We start from the raw sequence: 20,069 nt of genomic DNA, 5'->3' as shown, positions 1-20,069 counted from the left end.
ATTTTTTAGAAGTAAAAGAAGACCATGATTAAATTAATAAGAAAAGTTAATTTAAGGACAATAATTGATTTTTAAAAATATAAAAGTACATTTCATGACTTGATCTCAAGATGATCTGGTGGTTATCCTTATACTGTTGCAGAAGGAAGTCCACAGTGGGACGAGAATGATGCTTGCAAGTCACCACCCTTCTTATTATCTAGTACTGAACATGTCTTAGTCCAGGCCAGTCTGCCGCCACCTCTGTGGTACACTGTTGACTTCATTTTTCTTCCAGTATTTACTTTTGGTCCTGGACCAATTATCTAGCTGTGATGGGATTCTTCAAAAGTATTCTTCAAAGTATCCTACATTTTGTACCTAGTGAACTAGTGATTGTTCTGTTTGCAGACATTCTTTCTGAGGCTCTGCTCTTGCCTCGAAAACCTACATTTGCAGAAAGGGAAATGTATAGGTTTTCCTTTTATTAACAAACTTATCCTTCTTTATTTCTTTCCAGTTTTTAGAAACCGTGTCCATTGTGACATTGAGATTCATATTTTAAAAATAATTTTAAAATTTTATTCTTAAAATTATCATACAGTAAAACTAACTTTTTTCTTTTATTCTGTTAATTTAACACGTGTAGTTTGTGCAACCATCACTACAATCAGAATACAGAATAATATTATCACCCCCCAGAATTCCCTAATGCTACCCTTTTATAGTTAACTGTCCCCATCCTATAACCTCTGCAACCACTGACCTTTTCTCCGTCCCTATAGTTTTGTCGTTTTGAGAATGTCATATAAATGGAATCATACACATAAGCTTTTGAGACTGGGTTCTTTTACTCTGTCTTTGAGATTCATCTAAGTTATTGCATGTATTGAAAGTTTATTCCTTTTTATTACTGAGTAGTTTTCCATCGTCAGTCATTAAAGGACATTTGGGTTGTTTCCAGTTTTTAACAGTTACGAATAGAGCTGCTCTAGACATTTGTGTACAGACTTTTGTGCAAACATAGTTTTCATTTATCTCTAGGGTAGCTGTCTCTGGGGAGAGGGACTCACTATATCATCTGCTGGGTGATATAGTGAGTATATTTTTAACTTTATAAGAAACTGTCAACCCTTGTTCCAGAGTGTCTGTACCATTTTATATTCTCCCACTAGCAATGTATGAGAGTTCCACCTATTCCACATCACTGATATTATCAGTGATTTTAATTTAGCCATTCTAATAGGTATATAGTAATATCTTATCGTGGTTTTAATTTGCCTTTCTCTGATGACTAATGCCATTGGACATCTTTTCATGTGCTTATTTGCCATCATTAGATCCTCTTAGTGGAGTGCCCGTTGAAATCTTTTGCCTAGCTTTTAATTGGGTTGTTTTCTTACTGTTGAGTTTTGAGAATTCTTTATATATTTGGATACAAATCCTTTTTCAGGTATGTGATTTGCAGTTGGTTTTCTCTCAGTCTTTAGCTTGGCTTCCCATCCTTCTAACATAATAGTGTCTTTCAAAGAGCAAAAAGGTTTAATTTTGAGAAAGTCCAATTCATAAATTTTTTTCTTTTTTATATTATACTAAGATGGGTAGATTTTAAAATAAGTTTCTGTTCTATAAAAGTGGTGAAAAGTAACTTAGTGACGGGAATGTTCTCCTCAAGTTGACTTTGTGGAAGGTGCACATGTTATTTTCTGGAAAGGTAGTGCTAATTAATATACTCCCTAGTCTTGGGAACGTCTAGGACTTTTGTTTAACCAAAGGATGCAGTTGGTTTAGGTTTGTGAGGGTTTTCACACTTTTTTTTTTAAATGATAATCACTAATGTGGTTAAATATGTATACTTTCATAATGCAGAACTATGTAGGAATTAGTCCTTAAGACTCTTCCAGGGTTAAAATAGTGGTGTATTACATTCACATTTGATGCTTTTGGGAGTGCCTGAGTTTGTTTCTGCTTCACTGGAACAGCATTAGAACTTTGAGTGTAGGTTCAGATTCAGTGTCATGGCTAAAAGCACGAGCTGCATCAGAATGTCTGGATTTGAATCCTGCCTTTTATTTACAGTGTAACTGTGGGTGAGTAACTTAACTTCTCTGTGCTTCAGTTTTCTTATCTGTTAGTGGGAATGATAATAATAACATCCACCTTGTAAGGTTATTATGAGGAATCAAGTAGATTACATAATATAGTCATTTCAACAGCATCTGGCCCACAGTAAGCATTCAGCAAATGGCTCTTGTTATTATTTTTATTATTATTGCTGAAATAGCTTTATGATAAAATTGTTTAAACAAATGTTTTGGAATATTTTCAAGAGTCAGAATAACCACATATCACACTAAGTCATTTCTCTCCCATGCCCACTTTTTTCTCTTTACACTTGTTATTATTAATCAATACCTGTGACCAGTGTTTTTAATAATCACGTGTATATACACTGTTTTACAAGACAACTATCCGTTCATTCCATTTTTCACATCCTGTGAGGTACTAATCAGATATACACATATACAGCAGTTCGCTTCAGCTGCCTGAAATATCAACCTAAATTGGCTTAAGCTGGAAAGAAATTTGAGTTAGGCTCACCTAACTGCAAAGTCAGGCACAGCTAGCTGGATTCAGGGCTCAAGTAAAGTCATCAGGACTCAGGTTCTCCCCACGAGTCAAGTCTGCCTTTTCCTGTATGGACTTTAGTTGTAGGAACTGTGTGTTAGAAAAATGGCTGTAGCACATTCACCCCCTGTAGCCTGTTAGCGCTTAGATTCAGCCGGAAAGAGCGCCTGTCTCTCTCCCAGAAGCCTCAGCAAAAGTCTCATGATGTCTCATTGGCTCTTATGGGGTCACGTGTCTGACCTGGAGCCGATCGCTGTTTGAGGCTGTGAGACGGGGATTGACCAGTTCTGGTCACGTGGCAGCCGCGGCTCTTGGGCGGAGTCGCCCCCGCCGGAGCCGCGCTGACTGAGGGTCCGCGAGAGGTGCCTACTCTGAGGGAGTTTGTGGGCTCTTGTTACCAGAAAAAGGGATGGACGCTGGCTGGTCAAACGACTAATGTGCTATTAGGCTCTTTTTGTAGATCGGCAGCAGATCACAGGGGTTAGTGGATTTGAATTAGAATCTTGGTTTCTGATCCCAGCTTTTTTGTCTGTGAAGTTACATCCTCCAGGAATGCGTTCCCCACCGGGGCAGGAGTTTGCAGAAGGTTAGTGTTGTGTATTCTCTTGGTGAAAGTTGGATAATTTTCAACAGGAAGAGAAAGAGTCGAGGCAAATCGGGGTGGCCCTCGCAGTGGGTGGACGTGGTGCTGCTTCCCACAGTGGTGGGTGCAGGCGACTCAGCGCCCTTCTCCGGGCCTTTCTGTCCCCGTGGCAGAGGCTGTACAAGGCCCAGCTTGGTCAGTGTCTGTCCGCCACGTGGCGGGGTCGCGTGCTGTAGACACGGGTGTATCCGTGTATCCCGGCCAAGAGTGTCGGCTACATGGTGAGGTGTGTCTGGGAGCTGGCCTCGTGTAGAGGTAGTTTCTAGATCTCTGTGTTTTTTGTAGTCCGTTTTAGCGTGGCTTGAGACATTGTCTCACTTTGACTTCGGCTGGCAGTTTTTATTTTATGTTTTTCAAGAAGGCGCTTGAACTTCTTCAGGAGTATGTGTAGCCTGGTCGTGCTGTTTTCTGAAGAACCAGGGAAGACAGTTACCAGAGACCTGCCTTGTATGCAGAGCTGCACTACAGAAGTACCCGCAGTGAGGTTCAGGGAGACCGCAGTTAGAAATGAACTGTGGGACCTGATTAATTAACAGACGTAACTGTGGTAGGCATCTTCATATCCAGTGCTGAGGTGGGCACCTGAGCCTACACATCAGAGGCATTAACTCTTGAAATTAAGTCACTTCCCCCCATAGCTCCCGGAGTGAGTAATTCTGTCCCTAATCTCTACTTCTGTGTTACTTTTATTGAGATTTCCCTGGCTAATATGTTTGGTGATTAATGTTGACGGTAGTCTTTGTGATCTCCCCTCAGAGCCAGTTTTAGGGGTTAGCTTGTCTTTGTCAGCGACGTACAAGTACACTTGTTTCTCCAATGGCTATTGGAGAGCATAATCATTATTATGATCGCATAATCGTAACCATTATTATTTTATCGAGATGGAGAAAATGGGTGAAAATAATTCCTCTGTCAAGTAGATAAAGTAGTTACATAGCATGATATTTTATTTTCTATAAATACAGTGTTGTATGTTGAAATCTGTAAAGTGATTTCCACTTTATATAAATTGAAAATATGGAATTTTAGTGAAATAACAGTAGCTAACATTTACTGAGCACTCACTGTATGCCAGGCATTCTTTTAAGCACTTTACACGTATTATTTCACTTAATTCTTAAGTGAAAATAAATAACCATAGGAGGTAGGTATTAGTTGTCTTCTTGCCATTTTAGAGGTGAGCAAGTTGAGATGCTTGAGGCTAAGTCATTTGCTCCAGGTCACACAGCTGGTGAGTGACACAGTTGGTGAGTGACAGCTGGTGAGTTCTGAATGTAAGTCCTCTGGCTCCAAGTCTGTGCTTTGGATCACTGTGCTGTGTTCTCTCCCTAGTAAAGATTTTAGCTATTGTGTTGTTAGTTTTTCTTTTCATTTTACTTCTTTTTGTAATATTTTCTAGATGTGGGCTAGGAGTTTTATAGAGAAGATTTGCTAATTCTAGGACCTTTGGAATCCATGGATTTATCCATCTTCTGTTGCTGTTATCTGGCAAGCAAACACTATATGCTTGTTTATATCAGTAGGTCTCAACCAGGAATGATTTTGCCCCCCAGGGGACACTTGCTGATGTCTGAAGACAGACATCTTTAGTTGTCGTAAGTCAGGAGACGTGCTCCTGGCACCTAGTGGTCAGAGGCCGGGATGCTGGTGAAACATCTTGTGAAGCACAGGACAGCCTTCCGCAACAAAGAACTGTTCAGCCCAAAATGTCAATAGCATCAGCTCTGGCCTATAGAATAAGTTACTGATGATCTTGTAATGCCATTCTGATCTCTAATGGGCAAAGTCACGTTAGTAATGTAGAAATGATTACTTTTGTTGTTTGTTTGATAATTGATTTCCCCAAATTAATGCATGTTTGTATAAGGGACATAAACACCAACTATAACTTAAATATTTAAGTTCCCTTAAAGTAAACTGGGAATTATAGCCCAGTGAGGGAGAGCTGAGGAAGTTTAAAGGGAGGCCGTGTAATGCCTGAGGGTACAGTACTCTAAATATTTGTTGGATTACCTTGTGAATAACACAATTAGATTTCATTTTTTTGTGTTGTGTTAACTTGTCAAATGTATAAACATTTAAAATATCCTGTAATTTTAAAAACCGTGTTTTGGTATTTTTTTAATTAAAAATTTCATACTGAGAAAAGTGGAGAATATTACATTGTACCCCATGTATGTACCACCCATATTTAACAAATACTAACAAATACTGAAGTCCATTTTGAGCTCTTTCTCATCCCATCCCTTAGGTGTTTCTACATTTTTTGTTACACCAAGCATCTCAAAAGTTGAAGGGGCCTGGACCTCTTCCGATGTCTGTCGTCAGGCCTCACTCACTGCTGCTGCCTTTTGTCTGCCTGTCAGCTTCTTCCCTCATCGGTCACTGCAGCATATAGGCGGCAGAGGGCGGAGCCAGGTGGTCTTTTCAAAGCTGGAAAGGCCAGGCCGAGAGTGGACGTGTAGGCTGGAGAGAGGCGGGAGGACCATAAGTATGGGTTTCCCCCAATGTCTGAAAGTAGAGCGTTCCCGTGAAACCTTTCATAGGCCGAAATGGCGTAAAGCGAAGAAGCAATGACCATAGGACACACCTTGCTGACGGATGCACAAAATAAACTGAGCTAAAGCGCAGAAGCTCGGCGACAGTTGAGAGCTGTGGCGCTTTGGTGCCGAGGTGCTGAGCGTGGCTCCCGGGAAGGAGCCGGGCGGCGCCCCTTTCTCCCGCCTCTGCCGCTCACGGTGCGAATGGCCCCTGCGAGCGCTGCTGCCGAACGCGTGCGGACACTGTTGTCACTTTCCCCCCTTTTCTGTAAAAGTGGATGCCCTCTTTGGATTCCTTTTGGTGAGGAAAACAGGCACTAACGTGGGTCCTTCTTAAAAGCAAAGCGGCATAAATCGAGCTTTGGAAAGATGGAGGAGACCTGTACCTTGGGGGCATTTGGTAAGGTGGAAAGTGGGGAGCGTGAGTGAGGGTGGGAACAGGCAAGAAGAGCAGCCTCCGCACCGACAGAGATGGTGATCAGAGGCCAGCAAGAGTGATCCTCCGAAGCAGCGTTGTGACTGTCAGGTCAAAGGAGTTTAGGTCGTCTTTGCCCAGGTTTTCTGCTCCCTGCATTATGAGTGGTATAGCTCAGGAGAGGCTGCGCTTGAATTCTCAATCTCTTTTACTTGGACTGCTTAGTGGTCTGTTATTAATGGCAATGCCTGCTTCTCACCAGTTGTTCACAGGACTTCTACATGATAGGTTCCTTCTTTTTTTTTTTTTTTGACCGCACCATGCCGCCTGCGGGATCTTAGTTCCCCGACCAGGGGTCAAATCCTCCCCCCGCCCCTTTCCGCTGTGGAAGCGCGGAGTCCCAACCCCTGGACTGCCCGATAGGTTCCTTCTTTATTTAAACACCTCCCATCATGCTCTATTGCTATGGAATAAAGCCCTCACTTCTTGTGGCATTGGAGGGCATTCTTAGCTCCTTTCCCTCCTTCTCTGACACACCTGGAGTTTATCATGTGCTTTCTCTTGTCTTGGTGATTTCTTGTGCATTCTCTCTGAAGAACTCCCCTATGCTCTCCCTATCATCTCTGCACAGTGAACTTGTGTTCTTCTTTTGAGGTCAGCTCGTGCCTTTCGGCAGATGGAAGGTATTTCTTGCTATTTTTCACTTGTGCTTTGTCTGTCTTGCTAGAATCTGAGTTTCTTGAAAGCAGTGATGACATGCTTCCTCTTTGAGTTTAGTGCTGCTAACACAGGGCCTGGCCTCAGGAAGTGTTTGCTGAACTGAATTAATAGCCAGTTCGAACTTGCCCTTGAGCCAGTTTTTTGTACTGGTGGGAAAAATCCTACACGGTATGGACTTTGATTCTCTGCAGTCTCAGTTACAGAATTATAAGACCGAAAATAGGAGGCTGGGATAGGAAACATTTTTGCACCTTCTGGTTTAAAAAAAAAAGAGACGCCTTCATGGCTTATTAAACTTTGTAATATTCAGCATCATGTTTCATTTATAAATTTGATGTATTGTTGGCATGATCCTGACTTACGGTTGATATTTTGCTTGAATTTTAGTAAAGACTTCATAAAATATAAAAGAAAAGTATAGAATTTGTAGCATCAATAGTTGCTGCTCAGCTCTGACCTTGATCAAAAGGCTGGTTGAGAGTAACTATTTAGATAGATAGTTGAGCCAGTTGAGTTAGGAATGGGGCTAGAATTGATAATAAGTTTTTAAAACCTTTTCTTACCTGTTCTTTCTCCCTGTCTTTAGGATTTTTGTCCCTGAGTCATGGAAGACAGAAGAGCTGAGAAGTCATGTGAACAAGCGTGTGAATCACTTAAGAGACAGGACTATGAAATGACCCTCAAGCACTGCACAGAGGCCCTCCTTTCTCTTGGCCAGTACTCCATGGCTGACTTCACAGGGCCGTGTCCACTGGAGATAGAAAGCATCAAAATCGAGAGTCTTCTTTACAGAATTGCCTCCTTTTTGCAGCTGGTGAGTAAACACTGTCAATGAGCCAGTGCTGAACCATGTAAAATGGCTGTTTTCTGTGAGTGGGGACTATCGCTGATCACTGCTTCTACAAATCACCACATTCTGGGCTGAGGACATGAGTGAAGTGGCTAGTGATTGCTGAATATCTTTGATGGCAAGTAACTGTGTTTTTCAGCCTTGAAAGTATTACTATTGTATAGCATTTTGGATTATTTACTCCATTCAACAAATATTTCAACAAATATTATTCACTCAATTCAACAAATGTTTACGCTGTTCTAGGTATTTGCTATATGTTGGTGAAAAAGAAAGAGAAAGATCCCTCCTTCATAGTACTTTTTCTAGTGGGGGGGCAGACAATAAACCATAGGCATTATAAATAAGTAAACACTTTAGATTGTTAGAAGGTAACAGTCTGCATGGAAAAAAAGAAGAATAGAGGGTTACTAGGATTAGGGATAGGGTTGCAGTTTTAAATTGGGTTAAGATAGGCCTCATGATAAGGTGATACGAAGGAGGTAAGGAAGTGAGCCACGTTGAATTCTGGAAGAAGATCATTACAGGCAGAGGGAACAGTCAGTGCGGAATTCCTGAGGCGGAAGCATGCCTGCCACGTCTGACGAACAGTTGGGAGGCCCTTGTGCTGGAGTTAAGTGCCCAAGGGGGAGAGTGCAACAGGGCTAGATCCTGTGGGGCCCTTCAGGCCACTGTAAGGGCTGGTGTCTGCTCTACTTGAGATGGGACGCTGTTGTGGGATTTTGAGCAGAGGAGTGGCATGATCTGCTTTAATAGGAGTTACTTGGCCTTTGTGTTGAGAATAGACTGTAAAAAGAGTAAGAGCAGATGCAGGGAGACTAGTTTGGAAGCTATTAGAATAATCTAGGCCAGCGGTGAAGTGGCTCAGATCAAAATGCTAGCAGTGGAGATGGTGAGAAGTGGTTTGTTCTGGTTACAATCTGAAGATAGAACGAAGCAGATGTCCTGATGTACTGAAAGCAGGGAGTGAGAGGTATAGAGCAGTCATAGTTTACTTACTTCGCCCTTTTTCTGTCTGAGCAATTGGCAGCGTGGAGTTTCCTTACACTGAGATGAGAGGGCTGTAGGTGGGGAGATGGGAAAGAGTTCATTTTGGACATACTGATTTGAGATGACGTTTAGATATCCAGCTGGAGATGTTGAATAAGCAGTTGGATAGCAGGTCTGGAGTTTGGGAGAGAGGTCTGGGCTAAAGATGTTAATTTGAGAGTCTGTGGCCTGTGGATGATATATAAAGTCTTACGCCTGGGTCAGATCAGCAGGGGAATGAGTATAGGTAGAGAGAAGGGGAGGGCTGAGGACAGTCTTGTGGCACTAGTTTAAGAGGTTGGGAGGAGAAGCAAAGCATCCTGAAAAGCAACCCATGAGGTTAAGGAAAACTAAGAGAGTAAGCTGTCCTAGGAACCAGTCAGAGAAAGCCTGTCCAAATGAGGGAATGTTCAGCGTCCATTGCTGTGAATAGAGTCGTGAGAACTGAGAATTGACTGAGAGATGACAGTGTGTCTAAATGGGTACATGTAAGTGTATCTAACTGGATTCACTGGCAGTCACTGGTGACCTCCACGAGAGCAGCTTCCATGGAGCAGTGGGTGAAAGCCTGATAGAAGAGAGTTTACGAGGAAGTCAGAGGGAAGGGAATTGAAATACATGATATAGACACTTCTTGAGGAGTTTGCCCCATTGAAGCACAAAAAAATGGAATGGTAGCTGGTGGGAGAAGTGAAGTCAAGGGAAGGATCCTTTCAGATGAGAGAAATAAGATCGTGTTTGTTTATAGGACTGAACCCTTAGGAAACAGAAAATTAATGACATAGGAGAAACAGAAGAAGCTTGCTGGAGCGCTGTTCTTGAGTAGGGCCTGGAGCAGATCTGCGCGGGTGGTAGGATGGGCTTTCGGAAGGAACAGGGCTGGCTCACCTGGTAACAGGTGGAAGGCACTGTGTGCCGGGAAGTGGGCAGCCATGGCAGTGGCCATCGTGGAAGGTCTCTTCTCAGGGCTGCAGTTTCCTCAGTAAAGTCATTAGCTGAGAGCGAGGATGGGGAGGAGATCTCCGGTGACTTGAGGTTAGAGAGGGCGAGAGGGAGGAGAGTGAATAAATGGCCTAGGGACGTATACTGTAACGTTTGTTTGTAGAATATTGTGTAATCCTCAGCACATGAGTTAGCTTTGCTCTGTGAATATTAAATTTGCAACATTAATGATTAAACTTTGAAACAAAGCTGAGCTTTTTGATAAAATCTGTTTTAAGCAGCCCTTGAACTACTTAACTTTATCTTGTATCTTTTATTTTGCAGAAAAACTATGGGCAAGCTGATGAAGATTGTAGGCATGGTATGTTTAAAAGCAGGATTCTTTTCTGCTGTGAAGATTTTGAATTATTTAATTGAGCAGTGTTTTTTTATATGCTAATTTCAAAAGTGATTATAATATTTAAAAAAACCCACCTCGCGGTGGTGCCTAGTGGCTAATTTGGACGGCGACTTTCCTGCTATGGTGGGTGCACACGTGAACACTGTTCCTAATCACAAGCGTTGGCACTGCTGTCACTCCCTTGGGAACACTGATAATGCCCTTTTAAAGTTTGCGTGAGTATTTTCAGTCAATAAAGAGCCATATTTTAAGAACTGTAGCACATAACACACATTGATTAAAACGTTAAGCTTCGATAAATTGAAAAGCTGGGCCTCTGCCTCCTAAAGTGTTCTTTTCCCCTTCATTAGAAGATTTCCCTTAGAGAGCAGAGACTGACTGAATGCTCTTTAGTGCTTTTTCCTGTTTTCTTTTGGGCAGGAAATTGATTAATAAGATTCGTGCTCTTTGGGTACTCATAGAATAGGAATCCTTTTCTTGGAGATTGCTGCCAATTCACTAGAATGAATCTAGAAGTGAGTGGGAGGAGGGTTCAGTGTACATTCTCACACACTCTTGGTGGGAGTTTTGCACAGCTCAGTGATTTGGATAATATAATGTTTCAATTATCCAAATTGGGGTTGGGGGGCTGAGGTGTCTAACATAAGTTAAAGTTTTTTTCCTATTTGCTCCTTTGTGTCAAAACTTTTAAAAGTATTAGCTCTTTTTGTTGTTAACCTTACAAAACCATCTTATCTACTCCTGGGGCATATTGGACATAATTTAACCATTCATTAAAGATTCAGTGACCTCTTTGTAAACCTTGCTTCATCGAATTGTATACTTTGGGAGTTAATCGGCCTGAGAGATACCTAGTACAGTCTTCCGTTAAAAAAATCTTTACTATCTGTGGACATTTAAAAGTTACCAACAAGCCAGATAATAAGTCAGATAATATAGAGGAATATGAAGGAGGGACCCACTTCCCTTTCTCCCCTCATCTGAAGGAACCATGTTATTAGTTTGCTGCATCTTCTTCACCTTTCTCTGTAGTGATAAGCACAAATGCTTATAATACATACGTAGGATCTTCCTTTAAAAATTAGAAAAGAATTATGTGATCATCACAAAGTTTCTTGCTTTCTTCTGTAACAATAGATCGTGGACATCTTACTAAGTTACTAATACATCAGCTCCAATCCCTGCTGAATATTCCCTGGCGTAGATGCGCTGTCATTTATTCAGCTCCTCCCGTGTTGATGGGCACGCAGGGGGTTCCAGTTTTCTAGTTTGTAATAGTTCATCCTGTAATAAACATACATTCTTTCTTACTGTTGCCTTTGTTTCTTTATGGTAGTCTTAAAAGTTAGATATCTGGGTTAAGGAGTTTTAAAAGTTGGATGTCTGGGTTAAAATATACTTGAATGTCTGTTTCCTGTGATCTCACTAACTGGAACCTCTCAGTCTTGACACTGTGACAATCTTGTGTGTGAGAAATGGCCCCTCTTTCTTTAATGTTCCCTTCCTTGAGTACTGGTGAGGTTGATGCTTTTCATTTGGAGACACACAAAGTCCCAGAAGAGTAACTGACTTGTGAAGAGTTGTGGAAGGGTAAACGCTGTGGGTGAGGGAACATAAGGAAGAACGCTGCATTTTTTGTTAATTGTTTTACTTAGCGTTTTCAAGTGAGGTACTATTTTACAGCTGCTGAATTACCAAAATAAAAGCTTAACAGGAAACCTTGGAGATGAAGGATAAGTCTGTCACCTGGATTGTGATCATCGTAACATGAATGTATACGTATGTCCACACTCACCAGACTGTATGCATTAACTGCGTGCAGGTTTTGGATACTGATTATGTCTCTGTAATGTGGGGAGAAAAGTTTAACCAATGTCTAAGATAAGGTTGCAGTGAAATGAGTGTAGGCTTGTGGTGGTGGTAGAGTATGAAGCGGAATACAGGTTGGTAACATGTTCGTTCCTTTGACCCACTAATCTTAGTTCTGGGATACTGTCCCAAGTAAATATTCCAAAAGAAGGAAGAAATTGTACGTGGAATGGTTTTCATTGCAATACTGTGTGGAAAAGAGGAAAATCGGTTAGCTTGCAATAAGGGTTCATTGATTACACTCTGTGCATTCCTTGTTACCATTTATGTGATAAGTAAGAACATGGAAGTGCTTATTTAACGTATATAAACTTTGTCGTTTGAAATAGACATTTGGGAATATGGGCAAAGTTTACATGTGTATATTGCTAATTGTAGAGTTCTGCTTTTATATTATGTACATGTAATTTTTTTTCTTTTCACCTTTTGGTAACTTGTGTTTTTTTTAATTGAAATACCGTTGATTTACAGTATTAGTTTCAAGTGTACAGCAAGCTTATTTTTATATAAGGTAAAATACCACAGTTAAGCAGTCAGTTAGTAATAAAAAGCAACACGAGAATCTCAATCTCTGTTAATTACTATATTGGTTTGTAACGCTAGATAGCCCGAATAGCTCCTGCCTTAATGGCCCCAGAGCTTTGTTTGAATTTTATGTACTAGAGTATCATCCTGGTGTCTGTTCCCTCACTGTCAGGCTATCAGTTTGCATTCCTTACAACTCTCAACATGCCTCATTGCAACTACCCTCCCCCTCTTCTCCACTTGCTGCTTCTGACCCTGATTTCACTTTCTTAGGCAGGGATAGGAAACCAGACAGACAATCTTTGTCATGGAGTTAAAAAACATTGAAAAATTTTTTTATTATGAAAAATTTAAAACATACAGGAAACTAGGGGAAAGAGTATAATAAACATTCATAGTCTCGAAACTTAGGTTGTAACCTTTTGCCATATTTACTTCATTAATTTTTTTCTGAACTATTTAAAAATAATTATAGACATCATGATATTTACTCCTAAATACTTTAGTACGCATCTCTAAAAAATAAGGTCATAACTGTATAACCACAATATTATTATTAACCTAATAAAAATGACCATAATTCCCTAATATCAAAAACTAGTCCATAATCAGATTTACCTGGTTGTTCCCAAAATGTTTTTTTTTAAGGTTGATTTGTTTAAGCCAGGAACTAATCAGAGTCATAAGATTTAATAGTTGGAATTCTACTTAAATAAGAAATAGATTCTGAGTGAGGACTCAAGGGCATCCTGGAGATGAACTACACAGACTTGAGTTGATGGAGTTTAGTTCTGAGTTTGGTGCTGTGTTCTGGGTAGTGAGGGTTGTCAAGCCAGTGACCACTGAGCAAGTGAGGTGGTCAAGTCTGTTTTCATTATCTGAACATACGCCGTATTTGGCATAACAGGGCAACTTTCGTAAGATAGGGATTCTTTTTCTTCCTCTGAAATATTCATCATATAGGAAACTCACATTTTTTTTAAACTAACAAAAGGGAATGAGGTAAATGGAGAAAGTGAAATCAAAAGATAGTCTTATCAGCTAAGAGTTTTGTGCTACATGTAACGTGTGGATCAAACTCAGTCATTATAACATCAATGAATATTCTTCATAAGGCTGCAAGATTTTTAAACCCTAAGTGAGAGTGTCATTAATTTAAGAAATTAATATAAACAAAGGAGTTTGGGCCATCAATTGATATTTATTATATTGATACTTGCCCTGTGAAGTAAGTGATTCAGTAACCAAAAAGCCCTGTTAAATAGATGCTGACTGTATTACAAAAGGCAAATTGATACATGATTGATTGCAGCTTCTATACTTTCCTTCTCTGAAGAGTTTTGATTAAATAGATTTTATGTTTTATGGTAATTAAAAATGTTTTGGAAAAATAGTTAATAGGGGTAACAATACTTATTCAGAATTATCTCTGGGTAAGACCCTCTGAAGTATTTTGTTTAATCACACTGTAATATCATTCCAGTTTTATGGGTGAGGAAACAGATTTTGTGAGATTAAGTAACTTGCTTAAGAGCATAGAGACAGTCCAGAGTGGAACTGTTGTTGTGAAGTGAGGTCTTTCTGATCCGAAAGGCCATGCTCCTTCTCTTTATCCCAAGGTGCAACCTATTTATTCTTCAGGGTTTTACAGACATTATTCTATTTAGTGTCACAAACCTGGGGGGAAAAAGGCAAATGGGTATTTTATATTCTAGAACTGAAAAAGACTGAGGCCCAGGATCACGTAGATGATAGTGGAGTGGGGCAAGAGTTTGGATCTTCAAGCCTCTAGTTCATCCAATTTTTCCTGTCGACCAGAATGTTAAATAGGGATGCAGTTCAATAATATTCCTTAATTACTTGTTCTTTAGATCCATTTGCGGTAACTATTTAAAAAATTGCATGTATATAAGCTTTATTTCTCCAACAGGAATTTTAAAAAAAACTTTTTATTTTGAAATAATTATAGATTCACAGGAAGTTGCAAATATAGTACAGAGTGATCCCATGTACCTTTCCCCCCACTGGTTACATCTTACATAACTGTGGTACAATATCAAAACCAGGAAGTTGACACTGGTTCCATGAATATGTGTAATTCTATTTCATTTTATTATGTGTAGATTCAGGTAACCACCAGCACAGCCAAGATACAGAAGTGTTCCATCACGGTGAAGGTCTCTCTTGTGCTACCCTTTGTCGTTACACTCACTGTCCTCCCTCCCTGTGTAACCCCTGGCAACCACTAATCTGTTCTCCACCTCCATAATTTTGTCATTTTGAAAATACAACATAATGGAACCATATTGTACGTGATCTTTTTAAGGATGACTTTTTTTCTCTCACCATGTGTTTGAGACCCATCCAAGTTTTTGTGTGTATCAGTAGTTCATCCATTTTTATGGCTGAGTAGTATTCCACAGCATGGCTGTACCACAGTTTGTTCTTCAGCAGGAACCTAAGGCTTTCTGGAATAGGACCTTAACTTCCACTCTTCATTTCCCCATAATGCCTATTAACTGTTTTAAGTAAAGTTCTTATATGTAAGTTGATAGGGATAGAATATAAATCAGGAAAGTGTTTGTTAAATATTTAAGTTAAGTTGGAAACCATCCTCTAAGTGTGCAGACTCTCTTTTGCATGAGTAGGTAGATATTTAAGTAAGCAACAGTCTCTGAACTACGTCCTTTGAACTCAGCTGCAAGAGCCTCACCATGGTTGTATGACTGTCTGTTCTAGACCTTTTCTTATTTATGCAGGGTGTCAGTTATAGTCATGAGTGACATAAATGTATTTCATGTTGTTTTTCACTTATGGAATAAATACTAGCATTAATTTTATATTAGCTCAAATTATATGTATACCATAAAAAGAGAAGATTTAAAATGAGTGGTACTTTGCCTTGTAAAATCTCAATGAAAACCATACCAAAGCGGGGCGGGGTGGGGGGGGGACGGACGGACACGGACGGACAGGACAACGACACTGAAATTAAGATTACTGTGAACACCTGAAAACGTAGCCCTCTCGCATAGTGCAAAGAAAATAGTCAGAAGAGGAGCAAAATGTCAGTTCTTCTCAGTAAGCAAATTATTTTTTAAAAAAGTAAGCAAATCAACCATGGAAACAATGAAGTAAGGGAGTGCCTCAGCAGAGGATTTTCCACACTCAGGATTTCCTCTGAGCGCTTACAGCGGACATAGCAAGGTGTTGACTTCTGACGTTGAAATAAAGGCAGTGAAAGAGTTTTAAGACAAAAAAATACAGTTAAATTGATTTTTTTTAAATAGAAACAACTTCTTCCAGTTTTTGAACAGTTAACAGAGATTAACTTTCCTATAATGATATAGCAAATGCATCTTGGAAATTAGGGTTCTTTATAACGAGGAGGCTGAAGGCTCTGCAAGCAGCATGCTCTCTCTCTCTCTCTCTCTTTCTAATGCACACACCGTACAGCAGGCTACTCAGGAGTCCAAGAGCCTTTATGCTGAGCTGCAGTTGAAGGAAAGAGTACTTTCAAAAATACACAGTAAGGTCTCGGCTTCAGAGTTTATTGCGCACACGAGAGGGCTGAAAGAGATACAGGGATTTTTGTGACCAGGTTAAGGACCGAATACTGGAGGGAGCAAAAGCAAGGTAGCAGGGATTTGGGGGAAAAAAAAGAGAGAGAATGAGAGAGAGAGTACATTATAGTATTTAAATCTGGAGGTGAAATATTCAGAAGAGGTCTGTGTGATACCTGACATTGAATACTGTTAGGGCTTTTCATTTTCCAAAAGCGTCTCATAAAGGAAAGAGTTTATCTGCAAAAGACCTTGGTAGGAAGGACATAAAATGCCACAAAAGCTGCGGTCCGCATGTCTTAAAGTATTATGTATTACAACTGGAAGTAAAGAGAGGGCAGGGGGAAAACGGGTTGAGACAGAGGAGAAGGATGGTGGAAAAAAAAAAAAAACTATTTGGAAAAATGGACCCCGGTGAGAGATTTGCCACAGAGTTCTTATTCTGGTTTACATGATACTTTTTGTTACTTGTTACAAGTGGACATTTTAACCTGATTTAGGCCTTCTGCTGTTTGGAGTCTGTTTATAAACTCCTCCCCTAACCCCACCCCAGTAGATGTTTGGCAATAAGTTTATTGCCCAAAAATTAAATGGCTGATATTTAGGAAAGGAATTTATTTATAAATTATAAATTTGTTTTATATATTTATTAAATGAATCTATTTTCATTTTTGATTCAGTTCCTGATGTGTTGGTTCTGAGACTGTGATTATATCCAAGTGGTAAATAACTTCACTTTATTAGTGACTCAAGGATTTAGTTTAATGGTAATTTTAAAATTTCTTTCAAAAATTTTGGAAAAATACTACCTTGATTAGGCTATGCTCTTCAATAAAAGGCTTTAGAAATAACTAAGGACTTGATAAGAGAAATAACCTTTTGTGGTCATGTTACTGAAAAATACAGACTAATACTCAGCATTTACTGAGATTTAAGCTTGTTTTAAATTATCTTTCTCATCTCAGGTAATTCCTTACAGGCAAGGGGAATTACATTTTAATTGTCGATCCTCTCCTTTTGGTAGCCAGGGGCTGTCAAGCACTTACAGAAGCTGTTTTTGTTGAAACGGTTGAATGAGTACTCCTTTAAGATTACTCATATTCTGGTCCAAAACATTCCAAGTAAGACAGATTTCAAGTGTTAGAAAATCTTACAAAAACTTAAGAATGAGAAGGGATAGAGACTTGAATTTAGCAACGCAGCTAAGGTGTTCAGATTTCTCCTTTGTAACTCCCAGGGGAAGGAAGGAGTTATGTGCTCACAGTAGAATTTCAGAGATAGTTGGGGGAAGAGAATTTATTTGTAAGGAATCATAACTTTTTTACAGTTGCCCAAGATTAGGTTATGTTTTAATGTCATCTCTTTTGGCAAGTTCAATTATTATAGCTGAGGCAAGTTTAAGAATACACTAGGCCATACTTTGTTTTCTTTCAAGCTTTTTCAGGATGTTAAAGGTAATACAGGACCAGATTGGCAGCACTGCAATTTGATTTTATCATATGACACCATAACAGGATAGCTTTTTATCTATAGTAGTTGACTGTTTCTTTGCCATAGTTCTTCATGTGGGATCCTACAAGACTTAAACTGAATTGCATTTAAAGACAGCCATTAGAAGAAAGTACATCAGTAGTGTTTCTTGTCTAAAATGTTTAGAGAGAGGAAAGGGAAACATAATTCTGACAAATCTGGAGACATTTAGACATCAATGTAATGGAAGAACTTTTGCAAAATAAAATTCAGCATATACCTTGTACAAAACCAAAGATCTCTGAAAAGTGCTTGTAAAATATCATGTCATTTAATACTCTTTAAACATGACATAGTCATCTGAGACTGAAATATTCTTACATTTTTTTTCATTTCCCTGAAACATTCTTCAGCTCTGGACAACTAGTTTCTTAATATCCCAATTACTGAAAAGGAACTAGGATAGTTCCTCAACAGTTCTTAATACTATTTTATAATTTTTAGAGGGGAACGTAACATCTAGGGAACTCTTGAGGAGATTGTGCTAGATACTTCAGATAATTAACACAGTTAGTCTTTACCACAACCTTATTAGGTAGCTACTGTCACCTCCATTTTACGGGGGAGGAAACAGGCTTAGCGAATGTGAGTGATCCAGACCTTGGTAGGACTGTCATTTTTCTTCAGAGCATTTTATTAATGCTTGCATTATATTATTTGATCCTTGCAACACATGTTTTCATCTTGCAGTTCTACAGATGACCACACTGAGGACCAGAGAGATAAAATGACTTGCCAAAGATCATATTTGAATAGTTTCAGGAATAGTAAGATCTGAGGGAGATGTGGGCTTACTGTGGAATTTTCTGAAATGCTCAAGACATTCTTAAGGATGCTCCGTTGTTGTTAGTCATGTATTGGAATTGTCAGTTGAGGAGATAAGTGATCTGTAACATGGGTGGTGTGACAGCAGGTTGGTCTAAACTGAAAGTAGTTGAATAAAACCTTCTTGAATACAGAGACTGCAACTTTCAATTTAGTAATCTGATTCAATAAAGTATATATGTAGAAAGATGTTTATTACAGTGTTCTTTTTAATAGTTAAAAATTAGAACTGTTCTGGATCAAGGGAATAGTTAAGTAAATTGATGTATCTACTTGATGGAACATTATATAGCTAATAATATGGTAAATATAAACACTGTAATATGGAAAATACTGAATGTGTCAAGGGGAAGTAAAGTAGGATATAAACTGTTATATCAGTTACAGTCATGTAAAAATTATGTAAATATTGATCAGAATTTGAAGAGAACATGAATAAGTGAAAACAGTTTTTTGGTTGAGTGGTGAGTTTATAGTGAACTTCTGTGTAGAATTTTATTAGTGTTCTTTTGTTATGTTATTTGGGTAATAAAAAAATTGAACCATATAACAAAAGGATATATTCAGTACCACCAAAATCAATATATTAAGAACAGGGCTTCCCTGGTGGTGCAGTGGTTAAGAATCCGCCTGCCAATGCAGGAGACATGGGTTCGAGCCCTGGTCCAGGAAGATCCCACATGCCTCAGAGCAGCTAAGCCCGTGCGCCACAACTACTGAGCCTGCGCTCTAGAGGCCACGAGCCACAACTATCAAGCCAGCGTGCCACAACTACTGAAGCCCCTGCGCCTAGAGCCCATGCTCCGCAACGAGAAGCCCGCGCACCGCAACGAAGAGTAGCCCCTGCTCACCGCAACTAGAGAAAGCCCACAGGCAGCAACAAAGACCCAATGCAGCCAAAAATAAATAAATAAAATAATTACATTTATTTAAAAAAATATATATATATTAAGGATGGACCCAATGGACTTTAAATGCAGTATATTATATTGATACTTAAACAAAACATTTCCTTGAAAATAATTAGAAAAAATGCAATTTCCAAAATATTTTCTTTCAGCAAATTATCTTTTTGCGAAGGAAGCTGAAGTGTGTATAAACCAAAAATAGAATCTTGGACTTAGCAGTAAAGAGAAGGGTACAGATTGTTTTACTGGTTGAACCATTAGCAGTTGTGGGAAATCATCTCAAATGACATGGCATAAAAATGAGTATATTCTGTATTGTTAGAAATATGTTCTCCTTGTGAGTGTATTAAATTAAGTCAGTAAACCCTTGCAGACAAATTCGGTAGCATTTTCTCTGGCCATTTGACAATTGGGTTCTTAGTTAATCTTGCTGGTTTTGATAAAAGCTAATTCTTAATTGCTTAGGAATATCGAAATATTGAGGTTTGCAGTTTCTATGCTTATGCATTTTAATGGCACTGGGTCTCTTTGTCAAAAATGCAAGAACTTTATTCAGCGAATATCTATCCCTGCAGTTTAAAAGCCCTCATTTACCCAGAAATCATAGGGTGAACAGTATTTTCACTGGAGAGCTGTAAGATGAATTCTCCTCATGATTTTGCAGTGATCCTACCTGACTATAGGCTATAGTAGGTTAGGTATG

At 39.3% G+C, this 20,069-nt stretch overlaps 1 protein-coding gene across 7 annotated transcripts in view; it reads left to right on the top strand.

The window, feature by feature from the left end:
- The window catches only part of HELZ (helicase with zinc finger), a 163,608-nt gene that overhangs the window by 16,125 nt on the left and 127,414 nt on the right, over positions 1-20,069 (top strand). For all 7 annotated transcript variants that reach the window (XM_028167337.2, XM_007185541.2, XM_057535773.1 and 4 more), the window contains 2 exons: positions 7,512-7,739; positions 10,071-10,107. In XM_028167337.2, coding sequence (XP_028023138.2) covers positions 7,530-7,739; positions 10,071-10,107 — 247 coding nt within the window. In that variant the 5' untranslated portion in view covers positions 7,512-7,529. The remainder of the gene's footprint in view (positions 1-7,511; positions 7,740-10,070; positions 10,108-20,069) is intronic.

This window comes from Balaenoptera acutorostrata, chromosome 20 (genome assembly GCF_949987535.1).
Source record: "Balaenoptera acutorostrata chromosome 20, mBalAcu1.1, whole genome shotgun sequence".
Classification (NCBI taxonomy): Eukaryota; Metazoa; Chordata; class Mammalia; order Artiodactyla; family Balaenopteridae; genus Balaenoptera; species Balaenoptera acutorostrata.
The sequence above is the reverse complement of the archived record's forward strand: the minus strand, read 5'-3'. Positions and strand labels throughout refer to the sequence as shown.